Source organism: Tauraco erythrolophus, chromosome 5 (assembly GCF_009769465.1).
Source record: "Tauraco erythrolophus isolate bTauEry1 chromosome 5, bTauEry1.pri, whole genome shotgun sequence".
Taxonomy (NCBI): domain Eukaryota; kingdom Metazoa; phylum Chordata; class Aves; order Musophagiformes; family Musophagidae; genus Tauraco; species Tauraco erythrolophus.
Genome location: NC_141469.1, coordinates 1339110 through 1356763, shown reverse-complemented (window position 1 = coordinate 1356763; position 17654 = coordinate 1339110). Strand labels below are relative to the sequence as shown.

General features: G+C 50.1%; 1 protein-coding gene across 1 annotated transcript in view; it reads right to left on the bottom strand.

Moving 5' to 3' along the window:
• Nucleotides 1–14433, bottom strand: part of ADAMTS3 (ADAM metallopeptidase with thrombospondin type 1 motif 3) — a 96710-nt gene extending 82277 nt beyond the window's left edge. The window contains exons 1-3 of the mRNA XM_086611529.1: nt 14365–14433; nt 13786–13813; nt 6300–6700 (exon numbers count right to left, since the gene is read on the bottom strand). Coding sequence (XP_086467655.1) covers nt 6300–6700; nt 13786–13813; nt 14365–14433 — 498 coding nt within the window. The remainder of the gene's footprint in view (nt 1–6299; nt 6701–13785; nt 13814–14364) is intronic.
• Between the last annotated feature and the right edge of the window lie 3221 nt (nt 14434–17654).

Below are 17654 nucleotides of genomic sequence, written 5' to 3'. Positions count from 1 at the left end.
TGATCTTCCCACAGCAGCCCTGCTCGACACCGCGTCCTCAATAATGACCTTCTTTAGGACGCTGGAATCAACCTCATCAAGAGCTTCCCATGTGCTATAAGGAGCTGCTCAGCAGCAGTGCGAGTGTTTGGCTCCAAAAAGCTGTTCTAATACGCTGAGATAAAACATCACCAGCTCCTAGAAAGCTGTTTCTCCATTTAGTAACATGTTCTGGCCAGCTTGGGGGAAATCACGTCGAAACAACACATGAGTACCAACACGTGAACAAGGAGTAAGCCTGAATACCTCAGCCTTGATGGAACAAGGGCAACAAAAAAACATTCCAAACAAATCAAAAAGCCCTGAAACTCCTCAGATCCTGGTATGCACTTAAGCACCTCAAAGAACTCCATAACCATTAGTGAGAAGAACGCCAAAACCACCGAGGGCGGGAAACCCTCGCCAGCTTCCTTTCACAAAGTTAAGGAGTTTAACAAGTCCCAACTTTGAAGATGCCTGTGCTAGAGGATTGTCATGTCAGGGAACACCACCAAACTCCGAGGACATGCTGAAACTCCCCAAATACCGACGGCTGCACGTTAGCTTGTGGGAAAGCCTGATGGTCAAGACACACACAAGTTTCTCCATGTCTCCACATCCTTACAAAAAAGGGACAACAATTAGCAAGTGAGAAATGATCCATGACAAAGGACAGATCTGAGCAGATTTGGGTTCTTTTAGTCTTGATGGTTGGTCTGGCTTCAGGGATTGCCCTGAACACTCAAAGACAGGTACACCACCGCAGATCTTTCATCTGCCAACAGTTGTACTTTCGAGCGAGCGTACGCAGCCCCGGACTTGAAGGCCACGGTTTTCCAATAACAAAACAAGTCCCATTTTACGTGGTATCTGAAGTTGAAGATTAAAGACTCATCGTACTGCTGGCCCTTTCATTTAAAACCAGGAGGTTAAGGCTCTAGAAGAAACAGACGCCAACATCCACACTCGGCGTTGCCTACACGTGAATATAAACCAGATCCCAACTCGAACGCGGAGGCACACGTCTATGAAAACATCGTTCAAAGCCTAAGTACGAGCTGAAGGCATCGCATAGCAACAACTTTTTGGGGTTTGTTTCAAGAGGAAGAAAGCTAATTGAGAAACTGAAGTCGTTTTCTCTACGGCAAAAGGTAGAGACTGATTTAAAACCTTTATTTTGTTATTTCTAAACGCCAAGTTCTGTTTATTTACCATCTGAAACATCCAAAATGATGTTTTGAGGCTGGTCATTTTCTCCATCTTCCACAGCGTCGCACCAGGAACAAGCAACTCATGAAAACTGCCACCTGCCCCAAACCTACTTTGAGCTTAGTTCGACCTCCTTGAACATCTTGTAGTCATTGTCCCACTTTTCTAAACCATACGCTCCTCTAGATGCACACCAACGCTTTCTTAGCAGCAAATTACAAAGTCAGACTAACTTTAGCAACTTCCAAACAGTCAAGCCACTAAACCTCCTGGAGCATCCCAGAGCAGGAAGCCTACCACACCAGTGAGACACAAAAATAATGGCCAGCATACGCTGCCCTAGGAGGAGATTCCCTACCCTGCTTGGGAATCGACATTAACCATTTCATTTAGTGCAGAGACACCAAAACGCATTCCCATGGCATCCAGAAGAGATGGCACCACTAACACAATCTAACATCTTAAATCAGATCTAATAAACCAAGTTCTCCATGACTCTTGGAATGCTCTGGTCTTTACACGGAGGACAAAAGGAAAGATGCTGCTCAGATGTAAACAGGGAAGGGGCTGGGCAGCTCCTGCAGGAAGGCTTGTCATAACCTTTAGCAACGTTTACTCCCCCTAGTAAGTCTGAGCCTAAGAGCTGAGGTGGAAGGCAGAGGAGTACCGAGGTGAGATGCTACCATAGGGCACTAAAAGGAAGGAAAAGGAGACACAACGAGGCACAGGAACACCAGAATTTAAGGACTACAGATACATGAGGGGAGAACACGTACCCCACAAGCGCTGTCTGGATAAGCAGAGCCTTCTGCCTGGCCTTGCCATGCCACCCAACTGCACGTCCTTCCACTGTTACAACATATTCTGCCTCTGAACATCTGCCAAACCAAAGCCAAACGCAGAAGAGGGAAGGGATCCTATGGCAGACTTCAATCCAGGCCGCTGTCCGCAAACCCATGATTTTACCATCTGCAGATCAAAGCCGTGATGAGCTCTTCTCCTTTAACCCTTCTCTGCTAAGAGATCATAGGCTTCCATTTCTCAAACCCACGGAGCCCCAGGATGCCGGTACCTTCAGCTGATGAACGTCAGCACGACACTGGGATGAACTTCTCGAAGAAGTATCAGGTTTTCCGTCAGCACTCGTCCCTTCCTGACACCAGATCGACACCGCTGCATCACGACAGCACCAACCAACCGCGACAGACTGCGCTGCAGAGCGAGCTTTAGCAACAGGAACACAGCACGTACCACTCATCGACTACCAGAAGGCTGAATTCCATGAGGCACCTCCAAACTGCACAACTCCCCCGAAGCAGAGCAGGCAGGACTTCTCCACCTGCCCTCGGAACCGCGGAGGGATGATTTTGCTTGATGGCTCTAAGTCAGTTCTAAGTCCTGCTGCAACTCTGGCAAGTATTTGATAAACTCTGTCCACACCGTGACAACAAATACTGCTGTTTTGACCAAAACAACAGCAGAAATACTCTGAAGAAACCCGTGGAAGCATCAGCTTTCTGTAACACAATAAAAAACCCAACAGGCAGCTTCTAAAAGGGTGTTTGCTCTGACAAGTGCATGCACGTGCGTGCTGTTTTTTAAACAAACAGGGTTATTTTTAAGGGATATTAAGCAGATGTGGAGGTAGGAATACGTAAAACCGACGGCGTGCAACTGCAAAAGTAGATACATAAACTACTTAGAAGCATTCAAATATTCTGTTTTTTAAATATAAGTTTATATTCAGGAAGAAACCACGGGCAAAATCTTCCTTTACTAGTGCCAATGCCCATTATTCCATATATTGACACTCAAGCAACCAAAATTCATCACCCTCACGTTCCCCGTAACCCTACGTGTAGAGCTGAGAGCAAACACTGAACAACATGGAAGTCAGCAACGTCTACGAAGACCACGTTATCACGGCACGGCGTTCTGCCCCACCATCAGCAGTCAAGTCATTTAAGTCATGATTAAACATCTCCAAGTCATGATTAAACATCTCCTTACGCACAAAATAAAATCTGGGAGGTCTTTCGTTAACTTGAGGCAAGCCAAGTGTGCTTTTTCCGTTCCTTTTGATATCAAACTTCTTGGATAAGTTATACATCGAGCGAATTGCTACCACAGTGACTCCCTTCCCCTTCTCCCAGGAGGGAAGAACCTTACTGGCTACACTGGAGAGCGTCTAAATTCTTCTGAAGTCAAAAATAAATCTTTCCAACAGACACAAGGCCCTAGAATTTCTCACTCTTGTTCCAGTTTCTGTTAAGCCACATTATCTCACTCTTCACATCTTTAGCATACACTGAGGATCAAACATTCGAGACGCACGGTGCAGCAACAGAGAAGCCAGAAAGGCTAAATTCAGGTTAATTCTGCTAACCTTGGAGCTGGCGGAAGAAAAAACCCAGGAAAACCATCTGAAATCCCATTAACCTTCAGGATTATTGATTTATTTTGCACTCGGTTGCTCGGAGCTCCAAAAGACTGTTACAACAGGTGGGGGAAATCAGGAAGCGAAAGTGCTCAAGAAGATGTTTTTCAAAATGTGAGCTGGTTCTGAGGTGGGTCGCCGGAACGGAGCAGCAGGATGGCCACCGCGGTGGCACGGCCGACGGCAGCTGAGGTCGGTCCTGGCAAGAGGGGTGTGAAAGCACCACGGGCAGGGATGAGAGTCATGGCAGCTTCGTGCCATGTCTGTGCTCCCACGCTGGCTTCCAGCCCTGCTACATGGTGGGTGGCTCAGGGGCTTGGAGAAGCCCCTCAAAGTCACAGAATCATAGAATGTCAGGGATTGGAAGGGACCTCAAAGGATCATCTAGTCCAATCCCCCTGCCAGAGCAGGACCACCTAGATCAGATCACACAAGAACACGTCCAGGCAGGTTTTGAACATCTCCAGAGAAGGAGACTCCACAACCTCTCTGGGCAGCCTGGTCCAGTGTTCTGGTACCCTCACTGGGAAGAAGTTATTGCTCATGTTTAAGCGGAACCTCCTATGTTCCACCTTATATCCATTCCCCCTTGTCCTATCATTGGATGCCAGTGAGAGGAGCCTGGCTCCATCCTCATGGCAGTCACCCTTTACATATTTATAAACACTAATGAGGTCCCCCCTCAGTCTCCTCCAAGCTAAAGAGACCCAGCTCCCTGCACGAGACAGCCTGGGTGGAGATGAACAAAGACAACAGTGACTCAGGAGCATTTACTCACTGTCCTCCTCCAACAAAAGCACGTGTTCTCCTAGGCCAGCCCCTAAAACCACGGGAAGCACAGGAAGGGCTTCTCCTGGGTGCTACGGGAAAAGAGTGGCAATAAGCCACACAACTGAGAAATCTCCTGTTCTTTACTCAGGACCCGTTTAGTATCTGCTGTCTTCGTGCACACGTGGAGGTTGGTGAGGACAGCAGCTATGACACTGCAGTCAACTGAAAACACAACACCAGCAGCTTGCCAGCCACGTGGCAATCTCTGCTGAAGCTGCTGCGCTCCTTCATCTTACTCCATTTAACCCAACTTCTTGTCTTAGAGCGCTGCCTCACTCGACACAAGAACTTCCTTCAGGATTACTGCTCAAACACAACTCTCAACCCAGGGGTCTCATTCATTGTAGGTGTGAAGCTGCATCTACCCCGGCAGATGTCTGCACGGCCTTTGGAAACACACCACGCTGCCGACAGATTCTCCTAAAAAAACCCAAAACCCGAAGAAAACACATCGAACTGATGTGAGCTCATCACCTTAGCTGTAAACACCACCAGTATGTCCTTGCTGCAGGTAAGGAAAGTCAAGGAGTTCTGGTTGCACACAGCCCAAAGCTCCGAGCTGGAGATGTTTCCGCGTTGCCCGGACAGCGGAGGGAGGTTTGCCAGGCAGTACGTATCGCGGAAGGCAATCAAATCCCTAACACGTGGCACGTGACGGGAAGAGGGAAACCTATTTCCTAGAAGGGATACTTGTTGCAGACTTGTTCTTATGATTCCTCCCCTGAAGAGCAGCCGAGTAACCACGACATTAATCCTCCTGGACGTTGCAGGCGTGTTCCACCACTGCTCCCGCTACTTCAAGAGCACAAGGTGGGTATTGTTAGCTTGCTTTACCGCATGATTGCATTAACCAATGGTATGTGTGCTCCATGTATGCCCAGGCTTTCAATATGGGATTTGTGCACGGAGCCAGCCGCTGTGTCTGCTGAAGCCACGCCGAAATAGCAGGAGTGGTCAACCAACACGGTCATGGGGCCGGCGCAGTTTTGAGAATGAACCCTTCAGAGATGTGAACCGCTCGATTCTGGTACGCGACCCTCTGGTGAAACTAAACTGCATGTAAAAAAAAGCCCAAAGCATCCTTATTTTCACAGAATCATAGAACGGTTAGGGCTGGAAGGGACCTTCAAAGGTCATCTAGTCCAACCCCCCTGCAAGGAACAGGGATATCTCCAACTAGATCAGGTTGCTCAGGGCCTCGTCCAACCTGGCCTTGAACGTCTCCAGGGATGGAGCATCCACCACCTCTCTGGGCAACCTGTTCCAGTGTTCTACAACTCTCATGGTAACAAATATTTTCCTAATATCCAATCTGATATATTATTTTCCTAATATTCAATCTGGTAATTTTATAAATAAACCCTTGAAAACCTGAACCTGTCATTCTTCTCGGGCTACAGGGCAGCCCGCGATTTTGCTACTCCACAAGTACGATCCGGACGCCAAATTCTACGTTCACTCACCAAAAGGTCGTCTCTTAAATCCTGAAGTGACTTAATAATTAATTTTCCCGTTTGTAACACCTCATCAAGATCAGAAGGCAAACCCACAAAGCGCAGGTTTGAGTTCTCCCTCTCACACCAGCGACATTATGGACTTTGCTGATGAAACTCAAGAGAAGTGATGCCAGAACAAAGCAGTAGGACTGCACACATCGATACGCACGGAGGATTTTCTTAAATCTAAGGGATTTAAGAAATCCAGTTCTCGAAACGATACCGTTAGCAACGTGTAGCTGAAAGCACCAACAGCTGGGTACAGAGGGACACGACCCCAGACATGAATCCCATTAAACAAACCTTACCAGCCCATCGCAATTGCTAATCGCAACAGAAGCTCCGGGGATGTCCGTTATGTCTCCCACGTAGGCGCAGCTGGTCCACAGCGGCTCCCTTTTCCATAAGCTCTCTGGAGCAGTTCCAGCCTGACTCCTGTTACCAGCATCTCTTCCACTTTCCACAGAGTCCTCGTACCACTCCACTACGGCCTCGGGAGCCACTAAACGAGTGTTGGGTTTCAGCCGGAGGTGGAATTCCCTTCCGAACGCGGTGACGTTGAAGTACAGCTGTTTGGGGCTTTGGGGCACCTCCCGCGTCGATCTTCTTTGGTGGCTCGCAGAGAGGATGTTGGAGATGTAGCTTCCGTCTGCATCGGTACTAATTGGAATCACTAACCCGTACGGTCTCGGTCTGCTTTTCCGTAATTCTGCCAAGAGAAACACCCAAAACCAAACTCAAATTAGAACAGCAGCACGGAACGAGCCCGAAGACGACCAGACGTGCAGCTACGGAAGCGCGCGTCGCTCCCCTGCCCAAACCCCCGACGTGGCACTGCTGTTCCAGCCACTCTCAGTCCCCTCCACCCACCGGTCCAGCTGAAGAACAACAAAACCCCGTGGAGTTTCCCAGAGGACAGGGGACAGTGCCGCTTGCCACACCGACACGCGGGGAATGATGGACTAGATGGCCCGTCTGGAGAGAAGCCCGGCAATCTCGCGTAGGCAAACGTAAGGCACGTGTCAGCTGGAATATTCCGGCTCCAAATCTTCCCTTGGATACCCTACGGCTCATCCTCTTAATGCTATCAATTTTTATTGTAAAAACACTTCGTACTGCTTTTTTGCAGAGAAGGCACCTAAGAAAGGGGAAGAAGAGCGTTTGACACATCATCGTGCTAAGCAAGGTCCGATGGACAGGGCCAACATGAGAAGAAGGCTGTTCCAGCTTCCGGGGATGCATACAGATCATGCCAAGGTGGACAAGCTCAAGAAGCTGTGCCCAGTTATGCACCTCAAGAAAACACACACAGCAGACACCGGGATACACATTCGACGCATGCAAAACAGCCTCCACCTGCCAAAATTTTCAAGAAGCAGGTCTTTCATAGCTCTATTTTCATAAAAACTTAGAGAGAAACCCCTGGAATACTCATTGACATCAACCTGAGGAGTTTCCTGGGCTTTGGGTTTGCTTAACGGGCGCAGAAGGGTGGTGGTATAAGCAGTAACTCTTCCCTCTACAGATCTCCTCCAACAAATCCCCCAACCAGAACTTGCCATCGCCCTGCATACCTTGAGTGACAGAGCTGAAAAACTCCACAGGGGCCAATTACTGCAAAAACCAACACAGAACTTCACAAATGGACACCTCGTTCCTGCTCTTCCCTGAAATACGTAGAAGCTGTGATGATACCACCAGAACCTGTTGGCAGCACCGCAGAAACCCTCGGGCAATACCGCAGAAGCTCCGTGGCACGACGCTGGGCTAAAGCAACGTGTCCTGAACACACAGCGTGCTTCCAAGGAGAACTCACCACCTTTTCCTACCATTTTCTGTGGTTCCCACCAGTCAGCTCAGGACTCCTGCCTAATCAGCAGCAACAAGAGGTGACTGGAAACCTTCCAGCTGGGTTCGGAATTTGCCTAAGCGGACACAAATACCTCCCACCCCCCAAAAAAAGCCTCTTTCTGTGCAGTCCCATACCTGTATCCTGAAAATAGCATCCTTAGCCTAAGAGAACGATTTTTTCCCTCCCTGGTCTCTGCTGTTCTTAGGCTCTGACAAGAAAAGGAAGAGAATCTCCTGTTTTGCTCACAGAAAGGTCTTCTCCTGTTATGGGTTACCACCCTGCAGCCCCACATCAGGACACACACACACGTGTTTCCTGTTGCCTCAAAGTAATCTCACACCACTGCACAACAAGTCCATCTAATGAGTTTATCTCTTCCCTGAGACCTTTGTCACCTGGAAGTAATCAGGATATTGGGTGCCCAATTTTCATCCTGTAAAAGGAGAAGGAGAGGCGTTCCCGGGCCAGGTCACGCTGTGGGCCAAGCTTCTGCTCACAACTGGACCCAAGCCCAAGCCTTACTACCTGTGTATTAAACTACACCAGAGTTAAAAAGACACTTTAGCACAGAAATAATTATTCCCCAGCTCTTCTTTTCCTGGGAGAACTGGCTCAAGCAATACCAGAGTGATATTCCTGACACTTTTCATCTAAAAAACTCCAGCTCAGATACCAGTGCTAAGTGCCACTGAGAATCGCTCCAATCAATATTCTTAATTAAACGAGCTAAATTTTACCCGTTCCCAATGTGGATCACGTTTGAGCTGGGAACTGATGGAGCAAAAAGCTCAGTAACTAGCTCCTCTCTCCTGGTAGCAGCTTATTTTAAGACACTCACCCACTCCAACTAATAACTTTGGCAGGAAAACGTTCCCAACGGCTTCATACAACTGTTTTTTCTCCCATTTTCAGTTCCTGAGGGATTCGACAGAAGAACGATGGATGGTCCTAGCAGGACGTACGCAGACATTTAAATTCTTGCACTAGGAACAACTTTATATAATACACAAATATTATATATCCCAGGAAAGCAAAAAGTTCCTTACAATTTTCCAGTCCGTTGTCCTGAACACCTGCTCCACATCCCACAGCCTATTTTGTCACACACCTACAAGATCAGGTTCTACACCCGGGACATTATCCGTCGGATAATTCCCATGGAAAACACTGGGAATTCTGAGTCAGTGTTGCTCATCTCTCTCCTTAGAGAAGGGACCGAGTTAAAACTCGAAACTCATTTTAATTAATTAGACACCAGGCCACGAACAGGAGCCGGAGCCGCTGGTTGCGCATCCTACCCGGGTCAAAGTGAAAATCCAGATCCTCACATTCCCTGTGCTTCAGCCACAGGCTGACATTCCTCCTCTCCCCTGGCCAAGATTCTTCGTGGCTTTTTTTTTTTTATTTTTTTTTTTTTTATTTTTAAAGCGGGCTGTTCGACGCCAGAGACCACAGCCTGGCGATCCAATTCCGTGTTCGCCGCACAAGTGAGGAATTGCTCTGCCCATCTTGCAGCAGTATTCCCAGATTTCTACTTGTGGGGACAAAAAAAAAAAAAAAAAAGTTATTTTGCTAATGACAAGAACAGCCAGCTAGCCACAAGAAGGCAGGAACAAAGGGTGGAAAATAGGAGCTGTCAAGTTTTTGAGTCAGCAAAAGCCTTTTCCAGAGTCTCCGAATGCTGAGCTGGAAGAGGAAATGCCTTTTCTTCAAAGGCAATTAAAATTAAATGTGACATGGCTCAAGACTGAAGACATCTAAACTCCTCCGCCGACTTAGATTACCCTTTTTCCACAGCCTGTAGGGCCTTTGGAAACGCTATTCCAGCTGTAGGTGCTCCCTTTTCCTAAGCTAAAATTTCAGAGTCTCTCCCTCCTGCGAATTCCAAGCTCCCAGTAACGACCAGAGAAGAAACGCAGAGCACCAGAAAAAGCACGGAGCTTCCCATTTGCTTCCTTTTTTTTTTTTATAATCTGGCTTCGAACCGCTGCTCCGGTTGCACAATGTTGAAGGCAAAGGGAAGCACTTGAGAAAGAAAATCACCTTCTTTCGTTGTGTGCCAAGACATAATTAGCTGGAGAGTGCCGCTGGAAGGGGGCTGGCCGCCCTCCAACACACACCAAACTGAGGAATTGTCACCCCTGGCTCACGGAGGCGTCTTTGTGCCGCGCAACTGCGGACAACGGAGGTTCAAAAGTCCTAAACTCTTTTTTTTTTTTTAAATCCCCTGCATTTGGAAGAGTGTTATTTTTTTAGGAAGAAGATTTTGTGAAATACGTTGATGGAAAATCGCTCAGGTGGTTGTCCACAGCAGAACTCCAAAAGCACAAATATCCACTTAAGAAAGATTTCAAAAGCACAGTCTAAATTGAAATCAGTGGAAAAGGAGGAATTTCGGAAAGTTCACGCTACGTCTAAACCAAGCTACCCAAGTTTGAAGACATTAAATATTTAAGCCTCATGTAGCATTCATTATTCTGATTTTTTTTTTGCTCATACTGCACATAAATAAAGTTTGATAACAGGACTCTCCTTTTTCCAGCCTTCTACACTGCAGCCAGAGGACCAACTTTTATGAACAAACTACTTTTTGGATCACAGGAGCTCCTTCCCTATGACCGTGACCCATCATCATGTGTCCTCAAACCTTTTCTGCGCTGTGGCAAGGAGATGGAGATTAATTACTACGTCCAGTAACGACCTTGGCCTCTTTATATTGCTCATAAATATCTCCATCCGGAACAGCAACGTGGAAACCTACTCAAATCACACCAAAAGCACAACGGTTTTGGCAGAGATGATGCCGAGTGCTGCACAAGGATACAAACGTCTGGGAACTCCTGGTAACGCCCCATCCAAGCTGCCCAGCTCCAGGCTGCGTGCCGACTCCCACACTGTCCCACGCTGGCACGACCAGTGGCTACTGTCTGCTTCCAGAGCTCCCTCACCTCTCTTGGAGGACGTATCTGCATGTGGCTTGCAGGGTTGGGAAGCTCAACTACCCCGGCAAAAGGACTGGATGAAGGTAACAGCTCCAGAGCATCACTGGTCCTCATCTCCTGCACGGAATACACAAGCTATGACGCGATCGAACTGCCGGATGGCAGACATCCAGCCTGGCAGTGCAGGTCCTGGAGAAAAAAACAATTACCTGCTGCTGTAGGAATTAAGAGGACAGCATTTCCATAAAAAGACAATCCCACGTTCTCAGAGACTACGCTTCCATCCCACAGCTGACCACCATGGGACGCACACGGAGCCGTTCCAGTCGCTCAAAGTGCTGCTAAGTAACAAGAAGGGATGATGCCGTGAGAGATGGTCGACCCTGGCAGGAGTTTTGTCCTCCCTGTTTTCTGCCTCCATCGTCGGCTGGTGGTTTCCAGAAATGAAGGAGCAGTTTTGGTCCTTCTCTTGCAACAACCTGGATCACTTCAGAACTACCATTTCGGAAAAAATTCAGGAAACTTCATTTCTACCTTTAGGTGGCAGAAATGGCCAGAGAGAAAGTCAAGGCCGAACAGGAGGATGGATTTCTTGAGAATTCCCACACAACTCTGCACCCGAACAGGGATGAGGCTACGCCGCACGCTCCAGCGCCAGACCCTGCCAGCTGGATGCACAAACCCAAGGGGCTGCAAGAGGAGAGGCGCCCACGGTACGCCTCTCGCCAGCGGCCACGTTCCTTCGCTGCACCGTCCGCTCATCCCAGAGCCACAGATCCCTCAAGAAATTCTTTCCAGTATTTCCCACAGCCTCTGTGGAACAGCAGGTGAGCGGGTTTTGCCCAGGTTACGTGTCCCAGTTTTCTTCCAGAAGTTGCACCAAGCAGCGATGAGGCTCTGCAGCGTGGGAGGCTGAGGAAGGAGAAGCGAACCCCAACGCGGTTTTTCCTGTCGTCATTAAAACTCTGGAGGAAGCCACACTTGTTGAATCAGAATTTACGGGAGCAAACATTAAATATTAACAGTTTAAAAACATGAAGCGTAGGACAATGTGGTGAAAACTACATTGAGGGTGGCAAGGCACTGGAACAGGTCGCCCAGAGAAGCTGTGGCTGCCCCATCCCTGGCAGTGTTCAAGGCCAGGTTGGATGGGGCTTTGAGCAACCTGGTGTAGTGGAGGGTGCCCCTGCCCATGGCAGGGGGGTTGGAACGCGGTGATCCTTAGGATCTCTTCCAACCCAAACCATTCCATGATTCTATGAATGACCTGAAGTGTCACCTAGCTACTCATGCTCTGAAAATAGGGATTTCCCCTCAACAAAACACCATCGATCCCTGACAGCCAGAGCTACTCCCAGCCAGCCTGACCATGGGAAGCCATCAGGCTCTCACAGCCCTGCCAGCCTGAACCAAAAACCACCGGGATGCCACGCGGCTGAGCCAAGGAGACATGGAGGGGCACCAACCAATGCTGAGCCCCATCCCAAGGGGGTCCTGCACCGTCCAGCCGCACGACGGGCCGTCGGGACCGTAGACTCACGGATCTGCGAGCAGACAGACCCACCAGCCGATGGCCTCTTCATCTCCCACCCAGGCAGGGGAGGGTGAGATCATGTCAGCTGCAAAAGCTCCGGAGGTGCCAGGAGAGCGGGATTGGGAGACCGTCCCACGCTGAGCGCACGGACCTGGCGCTGGGGTGCCCGATTCACCCTCTGCCCTGCAGTATCTTCTCTCTCCCGCAGTGCCTGTGCGCCTCAAACGTCCCCCACTCCAGCAACGCCGGGACCGTGACCGAAAGGAAAAAGTTGAAGGAAAAAAAGCTCTTTTCCAGGTTAAGGAATTTTGTCTGATGTGCCGTATAATTTACAAGGCGCATTCTTGTATAGCTTTACGGTTTCTGAAATTCAAATACGACCCATTTCTCATGGAAACGACTCAAAATAAAACACAGGATCGGCATACCACTGGAAAAAACGCCTGTTTGCCAGTTAGGTTTAAACGTAGGGAACCGTCTCGATTCCCTTTGCTCCCTGATCACAGTGGAAATCAAGCTAAGCCCAGGAGAACGCAGTGCCAGCACTGAAATTGAGACGAGACCTCCAAAACTTCAAGAGAAATACTTGAGATTCTTTTCTGAACAAAACCTCCGATCAAAACCCGAACCAAAACCTCAAAACTACAGGTCTAACGGCAACTGGAAACAGCACTGCCCAGGGCCCATTCCCACTGCCATCGCTCTTCCCATTGGAAAGCTCTGGAGCTCACTCCGGTGCGCAGACACCCGCCCTTGACAGCAAATTTAACAATTTCACAAAGTTTCACGTTTCCTCGTTTCACAAGCGGGTAAGCTAAGGAGCCTGCGAGACGGCCCCGAGGCCCTGGCAGAGACCTCCAGCATCTTTCCACAACCTCTTTCATCCCACCTTTCACTCCAGTACCCTCATTCCTGGCACACACCAACCTTGCTGCCGCCAGTGGACCAGTTCACAACGCGACAGCGGACGACTACGGTCAGGCAGCTGCCAACAGAACACCAAGAGGCCTCGGCGTCAGACAAAATTTTTCCAGAAAGGGTTGAACACTTCCAGTACAGAAGAAAAATGGTCTGAAGACCTGGTTTGCCCTACCCAAACGGAGTAGGCATTTCCTCCTCGATTCAGAAACGAAGAATTGAAGACAAAGCGCGTGCCCCAGGGCTGATTTGCCGTGACACTCAGAGGGCTAGGTTAAATAAACTGCCATTTTTAACTCCTGTTGCTGTATTTTTCAGAAAGGAGGCACAAACGTATCAGGATGCAAAAACACCTAACGAGAGGGCGTGCAAATTCAAGTCGTGCCACATTGCTGGGAAACTACAAACGCTGCCGGGTGGCAACGGTGCGGGGCACGCAGGGGAACGCTCGCCTGCACACAGATCGTTTTCCCAGAAAATAAACTAGTTTGTTGAGTTTACTTCTTGCGTTTCTCTTTCGATAGCAGGAATAACGGTTAAAAACTTACCTATTTGGATCCGTTGCTCTCTGCCAGCCTGCAGAAGAGAAAAGAAACACAGGCACAAAGCTGTTAGTGCAATTCCTACGCAACGTGTGCCAGCAGAGCGCATAGAAGGCTGAAAAATTACTCGGTCTGTATCGCAGCGTTTTTTACATCTCTGCTTTTGGTTGCCAGGGATGGCATCTTTCCTCACCCGAATAAACAGCGATTCCCACCAACGGAGCCCATAGTGAGCTTAACATCAACAGAGCTACTGAGAAATCCCGACTCCCAACGCCCCGCTCCGCGTATCGCGACGCTGTGCCAAAAACAAAGTTCAGTGGCCAAAGAAAGGGCTTAATGCCCGCGCATTAAGCTGGGAGCAGCACGGGTGCCAGCGGCTGCTGCCGCTTCTCCTCCCTCTCCGTGCCAGAGCCCAGCCAAGCCCCCCGGGGCAGCGGCACAGCCCGGTGCCAAGGCCGGCGCGGTGCCAGGGCTCGGGCCGAGGCGGTGGCGGGGAGCGCCCGGGGAAGGGGGCAGCGGGGCCCCGCGGGTAGGGCGCAGGGAAGGCGACCGGGGTGCGGAGCGGTCCCCGCTGCCACTCACCTGCCGGGCGGCTGCGGCGCGGAGCCCCAGGAGCGCGGCTGCCACCACCCACAGGGGCGGGAGCACCATCCCGAGCCGGTGCCCGCGCCCCGCACGCTCCCGGCCGCGCTCCTCCCGCCCTGCGCCTCCGCCTTCTTCTTCTTCTTCCTCCTCCTCCTCCCTCCGGCGGCGGCGGCGGGTCCCCGCCGGGGCCGTCCCTGGCGGCGGTGGGGCGGCGAAGTCTCCGCGCCGGCTCCCGCTGGCGGCTGCGCGCTCCCTGCGCCGCGCAGCGCGACCTGCGCCGCTAATAAAGGCGCACCGGCCCCCCCGGGCGCGGCCCCGCCCTCGGCACGGCCCGGCACACCGACGTCAGGGGCCGCCGCCCCCGGCACCGGGGCTGCGAGCGTGGAAACGCCGTGACTGCACATACGGGCAGGCGGAGAAACCACCGCGGCCGTCCGGTGTGCCCGGAATCCGCCCGGAAAGGGAAAACTTTCCCGCCATCCGTATCCATCCCGCCTTGGCAGGGACGTGCCAGCTTCGCACCCTGGCAGCGGCTCCGAAAAGAGGGGCGCAGGCTGTGAGCGCATCCCCAAGTTTCCGTGTTTCCTCGGAGCAAAAGCTCTGGAGTCCCCGAGACTCCCGGAGCCCGGTTGCGGAGCGACCCCCCTCCTTCCCCTGCACAAAGGGCCATGTCGCCCGGCCTGGGCAGAACCCAAAATCCATCTCCTGCAGACAAAAATCCCAAAAAACATGCTCTGTACCTTCTTGGTCCCTTGTGTTTTCCTGGAAGATGTTGTGCAGCTGAGGCTACGCCATAACGAGCTGGTAAGAGATACCACCAGGAGTAACTCCAAGGGGGGAACGAAAAGCTTTACAAACACGTGTTAGGAGCCGGAGATAAACCACTCCTCCATCCTTGCTCCTCAGCAGTATTCCAAGCGAGGACGGAATTTTGTCAGGGTCGGGATTATCGCATCTGACGACAGAGGGTTACTACGGGAACATCTGGATCCTCATTGAAAACCGTGCTGTTCTCTTGCACCCTTTGTGTGACCGCTTAAAGGACACGTCACGACCAGTAAAACCCAGTTTCTGCTGGCCTCCGTCGAGCACCAACAAGGAGATCGTTGCTCCTCAAAGGTTTGCAGAATAAATGAGTCAAAGTCTAACTGTAATTATCTTCTAAACTGAACTGCCTGCCAGAAACCATCACATCTACAGGAAAAAAAAAACAACCCACTGGTTCTACTCAACCCCAGTTGCCTCATAGCGACACTTCAGAGGAGGAGCCTTGATTTTTGGGAGGTACCTTGGAATATTGAACCGTCGCAGGCTGTGGAGCAGCCCTGGCAGGGAACGCAGGTCCTGAACTGGCATTGCCCTCGTCTGCGTGGTAATTACGGACCGTTTCCCCGGGGGCTGTTCCGTACGGCGACATACCCGAGTGCCCGCCCGTTTTCTGCGGCGACACCATGAGCTGGCACCATCTCAGGTGCTTCGTGCAGGCTCCTTACGGGTGCGATTCATGACTCCATCTCCTTTTCTTCCATTTTACGTAGCTGAGCTCCAAGCCAGGCTTCTCCTCGATTTCCCTCTGCGATTTTACAAGCGTACCAGGTCAGGCTCCCCGCAACGGGCAACGCACAGGAGCTGCTTTAAGGAATTGGCGCCGCATCCCGCGGGAACCCTGCGGAAAAAGTCATTCCGGTGACTCCCTGTCGTCCAGGTGCTGCAGGAGCACGGCTCTGCGGAACTGCCAAGGGAATCCCTAAGCCTAGAAAGCCGTGACACAACAGAACCCAACTCGAGCCGTCCGCAACGCTGTTTCTATGATTTTAAAAATATTTTTTTTCAATATAGTTCTGTGTGTTACACCCTCAGTTGTGGAACTCTTCCAAATTCCCTAATACAGGTTTCTGGACATCAAAGAAACCAAGATCCACAAAAGGCAGACCTGGAGGCCGGAGCAGATCCGCTGTTTTGGGGTTTTTGAGAGCGAAGGACCGAGGTTTGACAGAATTATGTTAAAATTTCATGCCTCATCCAGAACACGGTCTCTAAGATATCTCACACGCTCTCACAGCAGAAGTGCCTGCAACACAAAACAATTTCACAGCAAGTTTTTTAATCACAACAAAAGTTCTAACTGAGAAACTATGAAAAAGAACGTTCCCTCTATGGAACAAAGACAAATTAACCGAACAGGAATTTCTGCAAGGCTGTTTAACACAAGCTTTCAAATATTTTTTTTTTTTTTTTTTGAGACAAACCCCCCGTAAACTTAATTATAACATCTACAAATAATAGCTACAGTCCAGACAAATCACAGTTTTCACTGATCATACACACACACAAGGCTTAATATTCAGTTTTGCAGTGACATTTCCTGCTGCTGAGGAATCATTAGAATTTACTGAATTTTTGATGTACTGTGCTCTTGGCCAGCCTGCATTGGATGACCTTCCTTAAGAGTGGCCAGCCTGGAGAGCGTTAATTCTCTTCTTTCCAAAATCAACGTATCACTAAAAATCAGCCAGGGGTAGACCAAGCTGCCCGTTTAAGATGGCAGAGAGATCGGCTCTGAACGCCTGTTTTAGAACACCAAAAATATTCTCTAAGCATCATGCAGATGGTTGCCTGTTTTCATAGAACCACAGGATGATAGAATGGTTTGGGTTGGAAGGGACCTCAAAGATCATCCAGTTCCAACCCCCCTGCCATGGGCAGGGTCACCCTCCACTACACCAGGTTGCCCAAAGCCTCATCCAACCTGGTCTGGAACACTTGCAGGGATGGGGCAGCCACAGCTTCTCTGGGCAACCTGTGCCAGTGCCTCACCACCCTCTGAGTGAAAAATTTCTTCCTTATATCTAATCTAAATCTCCCCTCTTTCAGTTTAAAGCCATTGCCCCTTGTCCTATCACTACATGCCCTTGTCCAAAGCCCCTCTCCAGCTTTCCTGTAGCCCTTTTAGGTACTGGAAGGTGCCGGAAGGTCTCCCTGGAGCCTTCTCTTCTCCAGGCTGTACAACCCCAACTCTCTCAGCCTGTCTCCATAGCAGAGGTGCTCCAGCCCTCGAATCATCTCCGTGGCCTCCTCTGGACCTGCTCATAGGAACTGCTGGAGCAGTGGGCCATGGAAGACGTGTTTCTTTGAGAAAAGACCGTGCAGGCTCGTTCACAAAAAGGCAGTCCAGACGAGGTAGTTACAGATTAATTTACTCTCTTCGCCACCTCCACGAATCAAAAAGCACATCCCTTCTACAGTGCTTGGCTTGGTTTTTTTTTTTACTTCTCCTCTTTTAATCT